The 9,497-nt window shown below is 38.8% G+C and overlaps 3 protein-coding genes across 5 annotated transcripts in view; 1 reads left to right on the top strand and 2 right to left on the bottom strand.

Moving 5' to 3' along the window:
* The window catches only part of LOC109543909 (tubby-related protein 4), a 9,224-nt gene extending 8,353 nt beyond the window's left edge, over positions 1-871 (top strand). The window contains exon 16 of the mRNA XM_048668270.1: positions 762-871. Within this exon, the coding sequence (XP_048524227.1) occupies positions 762-871 (110 nt within the window). The remainder of the gene's footprint in view (positions 1-761) is intronic.
* LOC125505210 (glutathione S-transferase 1-like) lies at positions 237-2,580 on the bottom strand. Of its 3 annotated transcripts, none has more exons than XR_007282012.1 (5): positions 2,351-2,580; positions 2,104-2,162; positions 1,796-2,055; positions 446-1,735; positions 237-388 (listed from the first exon to the last, which is right to left on the bottom strand). XR_007282012.1 is itself a non-coding variant. In XM_048668626.1 (4 exons), exons 1-4 carry the CDS (start codon positions 2,489-2,491, stop codon positions 1,500-1,502), a joined length of 696 nt encoding a protein of 231 aa, XP_048524583.1. In that variant the 5' UTR covers positions 2,492-2,580; the 3' UTR covers positions 237-1,499. The 3 variants fall into 3 exon arrangements, 1 of the variants encoding a protein (XP_048524583.1); XR_007282013.1 differs by having other exon boundaries at positions 237-405; XM_048668626.1 differs by having other exon boundaries at positions 237-1,735.
* Positions 2,581-6,034: 3,454 nt separating this feature from the next.
* Positions 6,035-9,160, bottom strand: LOC109543982. Its single transcript, XM_019913945.2, has 3 exons — positions 8,976-9,160; positions 6,622-6,983; positions 6,035-6,538 (listed from the first exon to the last, which is right to left on the bottom strand). Exons 1-3 carry the CDS (start codon positions 9,027-9,029, stop codon positions 6,343-6,345), a joined length of 612 nt encoding a protein of 203 aa, XP_019769504.1. The 5' UTR covers positions 9,030-9,160; the 3' UTR covers positions 6,035-6,342.
* Between the last annotated feature and the right edge of the window lie 337 nt (positions 9,161-9,497).

Genomic DNA, 9,497 nt, shown 5'->3' on the forward strand with positions numbered 1-9,497 from the left:
GTTCAAGCAAACCACTTCTGAAGATGCAAGCCACTCGTGCTTGCGAAACGTCAGGAAGAAATTCTACCGAACGACGGCCTAAAAGCCCATTAGTTTTAAGGAATGGAAAACCCGTCGATTTCAAAGAGCGAAAACCGGTCGAAAAGCAAACCTTTGCAAAAAACGCCTCTAAGAAAATTTGTTGCCAATGCAATTTCCTATAAGATGAGCAGATAATCTTCGAAACTTTTCTTTACCTTTGCGAATTCCTCGCTCATATGCGTCCCACTGCTATAATCCAAGTCCTCCAGCTCATACTGAATATCCAGATAAGCCAAGCATTGTCGCACAGCTAAAGACGGCGGACTGGCCAATGTTGAGTAGAACTTCAGAGGCATTTTGTCAGCTTCTAAAATTTACTAAAATCTAGCCAATGTTATTTTTGGCTTCTTGATCAGATGCTCACATGCAGATCGGCAGCACTCAACTGATCTCCCAGACCGGTTTTACACTCGATGGAAGCCACTAATGGGTTTAAATTGATATCATTTAATTTATTGTTATTTGAAGCATGATCGTATAATGCAAGGCCAACAGTTTCTGGTTGCCAACTTATTAATTCATCATAACTATGCTTGGTTGTGAATCGCTTCGGTTATCAGCACGTTTAATGGGACTTAAAGGCAAAGGACTAGAAAAGGAATGGAGCGTTTTAATAAAAAAGACATCATTAACAACTCGGATGAAAGTTGAAAAGCTCGCTTTAAATCACGATTTTGTAGAAATTGCTTGTGGCATTCCCAGAGTGTCTGTGCTGTTGCTTCTGAACACAGAAGAAGCTTCTCCGGCATTTTCAGAGTCCCTAGAAGCGTTTCTGAGCACTTTCACTTGATCCCCGAACTTTGAGAGCTTTGGAGCATTACCCGAGTGAGTTTGTGGTTGCTTCTGATCTTAGAAGCTTCTCCAGAATTTCTAGAGTGGCAGAATGTCATTCTGAACACTTTAATTTGTTGCCAAATTTTCTGGCTAGTGATTATTGGCTATAGGATTTCCAGTGGGTCCTTATACTCAGAAGACGCTTCTCCAGAGGTTTTTATAGTCGCTAGATGCGTTTCTGAGCAGTTTTGCTTGGCCGTCAAACTATTAGAGCTTTTGGTCTGCATTAGCTGTCGAAATGGATTTTCCGCTTCACTCGATTATAATGCATCGGTTTCCAATTCACAGCTCTTATTTTCCAACCAGTTTCTTGTATGCAAATTTATTGCTTTCGCATTTTTGTTGAGTTAAGTGAAACTGATTTGGCAGTCGGGAACGTTTCTGGCATCGGTTGTTTCTCTCGCTCCCATAGAAATCGAGGCGAGATGCAAGATGACTGCGCGGCGCTGCGTTCCAAACTGGCACCTTCAAGGCTAAAACTAACTGAGTTGTAAACCAATAATTTTTGCGAGAAATGGCAAAATAAAGATCGGGTTTTCAAAAATGGCAAACTTTATTTTAAGCATCTACAATTTGAAGTCGAATCAACTTTTCCGTATTGGATGGATTGGATGCTCCATTTTGCTTAAATCCGGCGGATTATTCACCAAGTATCCAAGTATTTGGACGCTGGGCTCTACGATTTTCCAAAGCGCAGGGTTCTCTTGCTTGTAGGTGGAGTACCACTTTTGGATCAGCGGGTAGTCGGATAAGTCAAACTTGATGGCTTCCAGGCACATTGTTGAAGTTACCAGCTGGAAGTCCGCTATGGTTACATTATCTGCAAGTGCGAAAAACGGAAAACACTCTCAGTAGACAGTTGCAGCTATACAACACCTACTTGTAGCTGCGTACTTTGTGCCAGTTCTTTCCAAATAAGTGTTAAAGTTGCTCAACGCAATCCGGGTCAATTTCAAGCTCAGAGGGGTTTTCTGGTAGTCAAAAAGCAGAGGATTGACCGCATAGTCGCAAATGTGTTTGTAGTAGGTGGAGAGATCAAAACAGAGTCGGTGATTGACTAGCGCTCTTTCCTTAACGTCCTTCGGATATAAGGTTTGGTCCTTCGGGTATTTATCTGCTAGATACTGAAGAATGGCGTTGCTGAAAAGTCAGTTTCTACACTAGTCCAGATTGACTAATTTCCACTACCTTTCACTCAACTGGAATCCATTATCATCGATCACTGGCAGCTCTTTTTGGGGGTTTATCTGAAAACTATCACTTGAAAAAAAACTCACTGTGACTAAATAAACAAGCAAATCGCATGGTTTATGGAAAATATCAATCACCTGAAAAGCAGTGCGGTTTAAGGCACTTAAACTTCAACGAAACCCAGATTTATTTATTTATAATTTAGATCGGGATTTGTTTCATTAAACCAATAAATATGTTTTACCTTTGCAAACTCCTCGCTCATATGACGCCCACTAGTATAGAGCAGGTCTTCCAGTTCAAAAGGAACATCCAGATATGTTAGGCATTGCTGAACCGCTAAGGAGGGCGGACTGGCCACCGTTGAGTAGAACTTGAGGGACATTTTCCGTAGATTTCCTCACTTTTGCTGATATTTAAACACCAATTTCCACCGACTGATATAAACTTCACACTCATTTGGTCTGTTGATTCACTACTTATACGAAGATTAGGAGCACTCAACTAGAGTTTCCAACCAATAGGAGACCTGATTTTATCTAATCTATAGCACGATTGCTAGTCAAACCACTAATATTTTTGAAGACTTGTTGATTGCAAACGTATTTGTTCAGGAATAGTGCGCTTGAGCTTTGAAAGGGTTAGACCTCGTTTCATAGTAAGGGCAATTAAAAACATTAAGCAACTGAAGTTTTAAGTGCCCCCTTTTATTACCTAAGTGACTTCCTAAACTAAATCGTTAATAATCGGGGCTTAATTAATGAACAGTTGCGTAATGAAGAGGAAATCGCCGCAAAAGTGACACCGTCCAAAGCTGATAACTAATTGCCGCAAATTGTCGATTTTTTGCAACTTTAAGTAATTTTCCATTTCGCATGCCGCCCAAGCTAATAGCGCCATTCTTCAGCTATCATCGGGACGCATAATGCCTTTGTATCGCCGAAGAAATAGGCTGGAAACATCGGGTTTGCATAAAAGTTGCTGCTGTAAAACTCTCACTTGTCAACGTATGCAGGAAATGAGCTTCAAAAGCAGAACATTAACATTCGGTTTCTTTGGTAAACATGCAAATGATGTGGGAACATGTAGGATGTCTTCAGAGCCTCATTATTTGGATCGTGTAAACTATGAAATGTTGATGAGTTTCTTACAAACATCGCACGTTCATATCAAGTGATTTAGTAGGCTCGTGATGAGGAACCACATTTCAACGGCTCCCTACGAAAAAGTCGGTTAATTGGGAACCCACACAAGTTATTTTGGTCGGGTTTCCGCAATTGAATCGGTTTCATTTTGAACAGGAATTTTAACTGCTTTCAAAACACAAAAATCAATGATTAATCAGGCAAATAAAAAGAAACTATGATGTTTCAGTATTTCATCAGTACAATGCTGATAAAACGTGCAGGAAAACAATGATAAGGCGCATTCACATGTTTCTCTGCTCGATGCAATCATTACACAGGGCAGAGAAAGATGCGTTGAATAATTGAAGATTTGCGTTGATGTGGGACAAGCAATTGAATAACAAAAGATTAATATTTGGGGGCGTTTCCAGTTTTGAAACCGTCGTGGAAAATAATCGCATCTGAAGAAGCAAAGCACTCGTGCATGCGAAGCGTCAGAAAAATATTCTATTTTTATATGCAATTTAATCTACAGTCCCAGACTGGACAATTACCCCGAAAAACTCAATAGGTTCCGCTTTTGAAAAACATTTTTAATGCTCATTCATTTTTCCAAAACTGGTCTGTTTGGGCCACCGAACTGGACTAAAAACTTTAAGGTTTTTGGGCGCCGTCGTTTCCCAAAAAAATCCCAATTTCTAACATAAAACGAGTTACCGCTTGAAATTTTTGCAGTCGCTATAAGACCCCTAAGTCGAAAATCAATGAAACTTTCATTTAAATCTGATCAGATTCTGGTTGTTTTGTGCTTCTTGTAAATGCTGTAATGTAAAAAATTGCAACTTTCAATCTGGAACTAGTGGAAACCAGCAATTTTGACATTTTATGGAAAACACTCGAACCTCAATTTCATAGCTGAAGCCAGCGAGAACTTAAAATCTCTGAATTCGATTGAAAACACTCGTGTTTGGATGCTCTCAGCTTTCCATTCGGGAACGTTTCTGGCATCGGTTGTTTCTCTCGCTCCCATAGAAATCAAGGCGAGATGCAAGATGACTGCGCGTTGCTACGTTCCAACCTGCTACCTTTATGGCTAAAAATAACTAAGCACCAACCCAAAAATGCATTAAAATCACAGTAAATCCTGATTTTTGCCAGCAACATCAAATAAAAAAATTATATTTTCAAATCGAGAGCCGGTCGGAACTTGAATGTCCAGAGCATATAGGAGACACTTGAGCCTAAAAACCCTCAAAGGTTTAGAAAAATTGAAACTTTCGCCGTTCATTAAACGGTCTTTCCTCGATACAATTCAAATCTATACCCGTTTTGGTTCCTCAGAAATTGACTCTTAAAGCCAACTAAACTAAGAAAATTGCAACTACTTTCCTGATGATGGTATAAAAACGAAACTCTCAGCGTGCATGAAACGGGGTTGCGTCTTTAAACTGATATAAAATCCCAACCTGTATCGGCTTCAGGTGATGCTGACTCTTATTGGAGAGCGTATTCTGGTATCTCAATCTTCAGATTGGTGCTACGTTGAGAAAACTACCTCTGAAGATGACAGCCCCTCATGCTTGCAAAACGTTAGGAACAGCTTTCTCTTCTTGACTAAAAATTTGACGATTTTCAGGTGCAGTTTAGTGACATGCTCTTGGTTCCCAAAAACTGTTTGCACGCTAATAACGTTAGTGCCAATGAACATCTGCACTAAAACTGTATATTTTAACAAAGAGAATCAAATGTTTAACACATGCAAATATTTAACTTATATTGTGGAAGTGCTGTCGAATGGTTTATTTTCAATATCACCCCTTGTAATAGGCAGATGATATTTTTTAATTTATGACGACCGTATGCGGTAATTTCTAAAATTTTATGTGACTTCATAATTGCGAAAAAATCAATTCAGCCGCCAAATCAGGCGTTTCAACGCCTAATTGCCCATATCGGTTCAATGTGGCGAATATTTATCATGAACCATATAGAAATGGCGATCAGAAAAAATGGTTACATCCGAACATGCTACACAAACACAGTTTTCACTCATTTCTAATACTTTCCGAGAGGAATTTCCATCGATCTGGTCAGCATCATGCATCAACCAAATATTTACGGACATGTGCAACAAATACTATATTTATCGAGAAGTCGAGAAGAACTTCGAGAAATTGTTTCTAAAATAAACCGTCGGAGTCTAAAAATTTTTATTGAAAAAATACGTTTTGTTTCGATCAGCGCTTCAGATTCACTGTACAACTCTGCGCAAAAAAACGCAGAAATAGTCTCATTTGATTGTTGATTTTCGAGTTATTTCGTAAGTACGAATAACAACGTTTCGCTAGCGTGCATGGCTACCACCCTCAGAATTTCGTTCGTTTTGTACGGCAGCGCTGACGATCTAGCGAAACTTCAGAATGAAACTCTTTTTGACGACACAATAACTCGAAAATCAACAATTAGTTCACAATTTTGCTGACTCAAGTTAACTAGTTTCGATAAGTGATTTTTGATCTGACGTTTGAATTGTCTAAGACTAAACACTGAAAAATCTCAACAAACAAAACAAAACAAAAATTCCAAATTTGCTCGCTCAAAACTCGATAATTTTTAGCCGTCAAGGTATCAAGTTGGAACGTAGCACCGCTCAGGCCATTTTGACTCAGTCATCTACTGTATGGGTGCGAGTGAGACTACCGATTCCAACTGCGGCCCCAAATGGAATTGTTTGATTCATTCAAGCAGCGGAAATATTTTGTGCAAACTAGATTGAGAGGAAATAATGACACACATAAATATGGCAAATTTGAATGCAATTTTATTACAAAAATCGGTACAAAATAAATACTTAATCTATATTAAATAGTCAATAAATAGCAGAGTCAAGTCTAAAAAATAAGTCTCTATGTTTTGGACCTAAACCTAGTAAATACATTCGAGGAACCAATTCGATTTTTGATGATCGTTAGCATTTTTGATAAATGCGGGCGTTTGCGTGTAGTGCAATGAAAAATGCGAACAAGAGAGCGTTCCGTAAAAAAGTGTCTTCGTAAACTTGCAGCTGCCGCGTTCGGACACTTTTTTCAAAATAGCCATTTTAGTGACTTTAGAACGGCAATAATGCGTTAGTGTTGTCGTTGCAATAACTGCAAACACACGTGCTGGGCACCATAAATTTGCCATAGTCCACTTTGCCATCGGAACTGAGCGAAACCAGTCGGACTATGTTGTATTTTTGTCTGCAAAGTGTTCGGAATCCAAACGGCAGCATCTTTGGATCTATACATTCTTGGTTTGGCTCTCTGCAAAAAAACGAAAATAAACGTTAAACATTTTTCGGTCTGATGATTGCAGGAAACTTTAGACAATACGCAAGTTTACTTACGCGCAAGTTTCATAGACCACAGACTGCACGTAATCCTTAATATTGATGATAAACCTCTGCTCTCCAGAATTGTGATCGTATCCAGCTTTGGGCAGGACTGTGATCGTTTTGGTTTTGCACAGATTATTCGGCTCCATGCCGGGTCCCCTCAGTTTCGGTATGGGAACATCATCAGCAGGCTCGATTAGGGACACCTTGCTGAACAGTGGCAGATTCTTCTTCCTCTTCACCAGCCTCTGGATCACTTTGAATGGATAAGTGCGGGTTTCGTTGCAAATTTCCAGAGCGTTGCATGTGCTGACGATTTTCGGACTAAACTTGTCTTTGTTCCTTTGCTTTTTTGCGTGGTGTTTGACTGGCCCCTGGAATGGAATTGATCAACTTTAGCTGGAATTTACGGGCTTCTTCCAGGAATCCCAGCTACCTGGTCTGGATGATGTAAATAAACCAGGAGTAAAATTCCAAAGCTATTTTCATATAACATTCCGCTAATGTGTTTATTAGGGAGCTCGATTTAGATGTGCAGAAGCACGTGAGTGTCTGCGGCGGTGTTTTGATTTTTTTTGCAAAAAGAATCAAAAAATTCAATAACAGCGCGATTACAGTGAAATACAATCAATGCATTTTAAATGGGAAATAGTGCGCTTAGCGGGAAATGTTTTATATAATATTTATAAACCCGATGGAACTGGCTGTTGATGTTGATAAATTAGTTTTCATGGCGGAAATCTGGAAAATGTTATATATTTATGACGCGAAAACATCATAAACCGTCGCTAGTGTAAACCGATAAATTTCCCAATTGAAGCATTAATGTGATTTAAGAACTGCGATTTTTTAACGACAGTTTAACAGTGAAATCCCCATTTTTCAATGGATAATGCGTCTTTTAATCGACTGGATTAAGCGGTTTACTTAACGTGCCGCTTGTTCGAATGTTTTTCCTGTTCTGTTATTTATTCGCGAACGAAAGTAAATATTTAAACATCTCTAGTGGAGTAATTATTTTCCTTAGCGGAAGATTTAAATAAAGCGAAGGACAGCGCCGTGAATGAAATAGTTGCAGCGTTTCACTAAGGCAAATGTTTGGGTTTTTGCAATAAAATCAGGTCTTTTTGGTAGCAAATATCTGAAGAATCAAAAACGCTGCTGACCGGTTATTAATGCTGAAAGTTTTGTTGTTGTGCCATCATCAGACTTTTTTTTTGGCGATACTCAAAACTCAACACAAAACCAAAAGAGTGCTTATTTAAAAACCAGCGAAAGAAACCCTCTTTCAGGAGTAAATGGAGAATAACTAAAAGACCTAGAAAATCGGGTTTTGCTCCGTTTTGTAGCTCCAACCATCATCAAGTGATTAGTTCGAATTTTTTTTAGTTGGGGCCATTTTTGCAAAAGTTGGCCTAATAAGCTCTTATCTAGCAATCAAATTCCTAACAACTGAATCCTTTACACTTTTGGATTTTACATCATCTTAAAGACACATGCGTTTTATAAGCGGTAAAAGTTTCGTTTTTCTGCCATCATCAGGTGGGCGACTAGAAAATTTCAAATTAATTGAATTTTAAGGCTGTTTTGAAATATTGTCTCACAAAGATCCAAAAAGTTACAGATTTGAGAATTGCAGCATTTTGTAGCCGCAAGTCTGTTTTACAGGCTCTGAAAGTTTCGTTGTTGATCCATAATCAGATATTTAATAAAAATCAAATTGGGTTTTACGCGCTTTGAAATCGCCAGTTTTGAAAATGCATTTGCCGAAAAAGCTTGGAAAATGCAGCATTTTGTAGAGGCAAGTTTAGTTTGTCAATCCATCCACCATCAGAATTTTTTGGTACAATTTCTTTTACATATATTATTAGGTCGGATTATACATTGAGGCTGTGATTGGACCGATTCTCGAAATGGAATTTTTGAAGTCTGGCCTTAAAAATACAAAACAGCAGCAAATAAGCGACGCTTACAGAAAACTTTTTTGTCGCTTATAATACGAAAAATCATTTAGCTTTGGAAACCTGATTTGCACAAAATAAAGCTTTGCTTAGACAACTTTCTCCTCATCTTCATGGGCCTTCAAACTAAGCAAATCAAGTCATGGCGAAGAAAACGAGGAGAGTCCGTTGGCTTAGCGCATTTAAACTTGAATCGTTGGTTTATTAACCACCGCAATTGGAAACAGGAAAGAGCTTCTGAAGAGTTTGCAAGAAAACTGTTGTAAATCACAGGATAAGATAAGATACAGTCTCAAAACAGAAAACTGTTGCTCTAATTTAAGCCACTTGCTGAAGCTTCAGACGTGCGAGTCTATCGGAATGGACACTATTTGCGGTTGGAAAAACTTGTCTTCAGGGACTTACCGCTAAAGAAAAACACACTAAAACACTAACAAAGTAAATGCTGCTGGTATTCATTCTGTTAACAACAAATTGGCAGGAATATCACAATAACGTTACTGGATGACTAGAAAGATATGATTCACAGCCCTGTTCGCCCGACCGTTAACTCTGAGATTCTAACCGAAAGTTTGGCTGGTCGGTCATGTAAATACTCCGGATTTGTTTAAAAATTTCTGTTTATTTTATCACTAATTATACAACGGTACGTATGCAGCTACGTCATTGCCATAGAGGAGAGGCCCTGTTGACTTACTTGCAATTGGTCAGCGGTCGCTCATAAGACCACATTTCTGGATGTACCGAAAAAACCGCGTTTCCGGCCTGGGGATTTACTATCAATGAGTAATACGCATCTCCTGTAAAAAAGATTCGGCGAATTAGCACCTTTGTCATTGACGAAATCCCCAATGGTTGATAGAAGATCCAATTCTTGAAACTAACACAAATGGGAAAAGTGAACAAGGATTTTTTGGGCTTTTAGGC

This window comes from Dendroctonus ponderosae, unplaced genomic scaffold (assembly GCF_020466585.1).
Source record: "Dendroctonus ponderosae isolate FM_Combo_2020 unplaced genomic scaffold, Dpon_F_20191213v2 Dpon_F_20191213_7, whole genome shotgun sequence".
Lineage (NCBI taxonomy): Eukaryota > Metazoa > Arthropoda > Insecta > Coleoptera > Curculionidae > Dendroctonus > Dendroctonus ponderosae.

Excerpts from the sequence above, each read along its gene's own strand:
- LOC125505210 (XM_048668626.1), bottom strand. The coding sequence starts at position 2,491 with ATGTCCCTCAAGTTCTACTCAACGGTGGCCAGTCCGCCCTCCTTAGCG. Across the intron at positions 2,163-2,350 it reads TGAGCGAGGAGTTTGCAAAG|ATAAACCCCCAAAAAGAGCT; the intron begins GTAAAACATATT and ends GATAGTTTTCAG. Across the intron at positions 2,056-2,103 it reads GGATTCCAGTTGAGTGAAAG|CAACGCCATTCTTCAGTATC; the intron begins GTAGTGGAAATT and ends CTGACTTTTCAG.
- LOC109543982 (XM_019913945.2), bottom strand. The coding sequence starts at position 9,029 with ATGAATACCAGCAGCATTTACTTTGTTAGTGTTTTAGTGTGTTTTTCT. Across the intron at positions 6,984-8,975 it reads TAGTGTGTTTTTCTTTAGCG|GGGCCAGTCAAACACCACGC; the intron begins GTAAGTCCCTGA and ends ATTCCATTCCAG. Across the intron at positions 6,539-6,621 it reads GTGGTCTATGAAACTTGCGC|AGAGCCAAACCAAGAATGTA; the intron begins GTAAGTAAACTT and ends GTTTTTTTGCAG.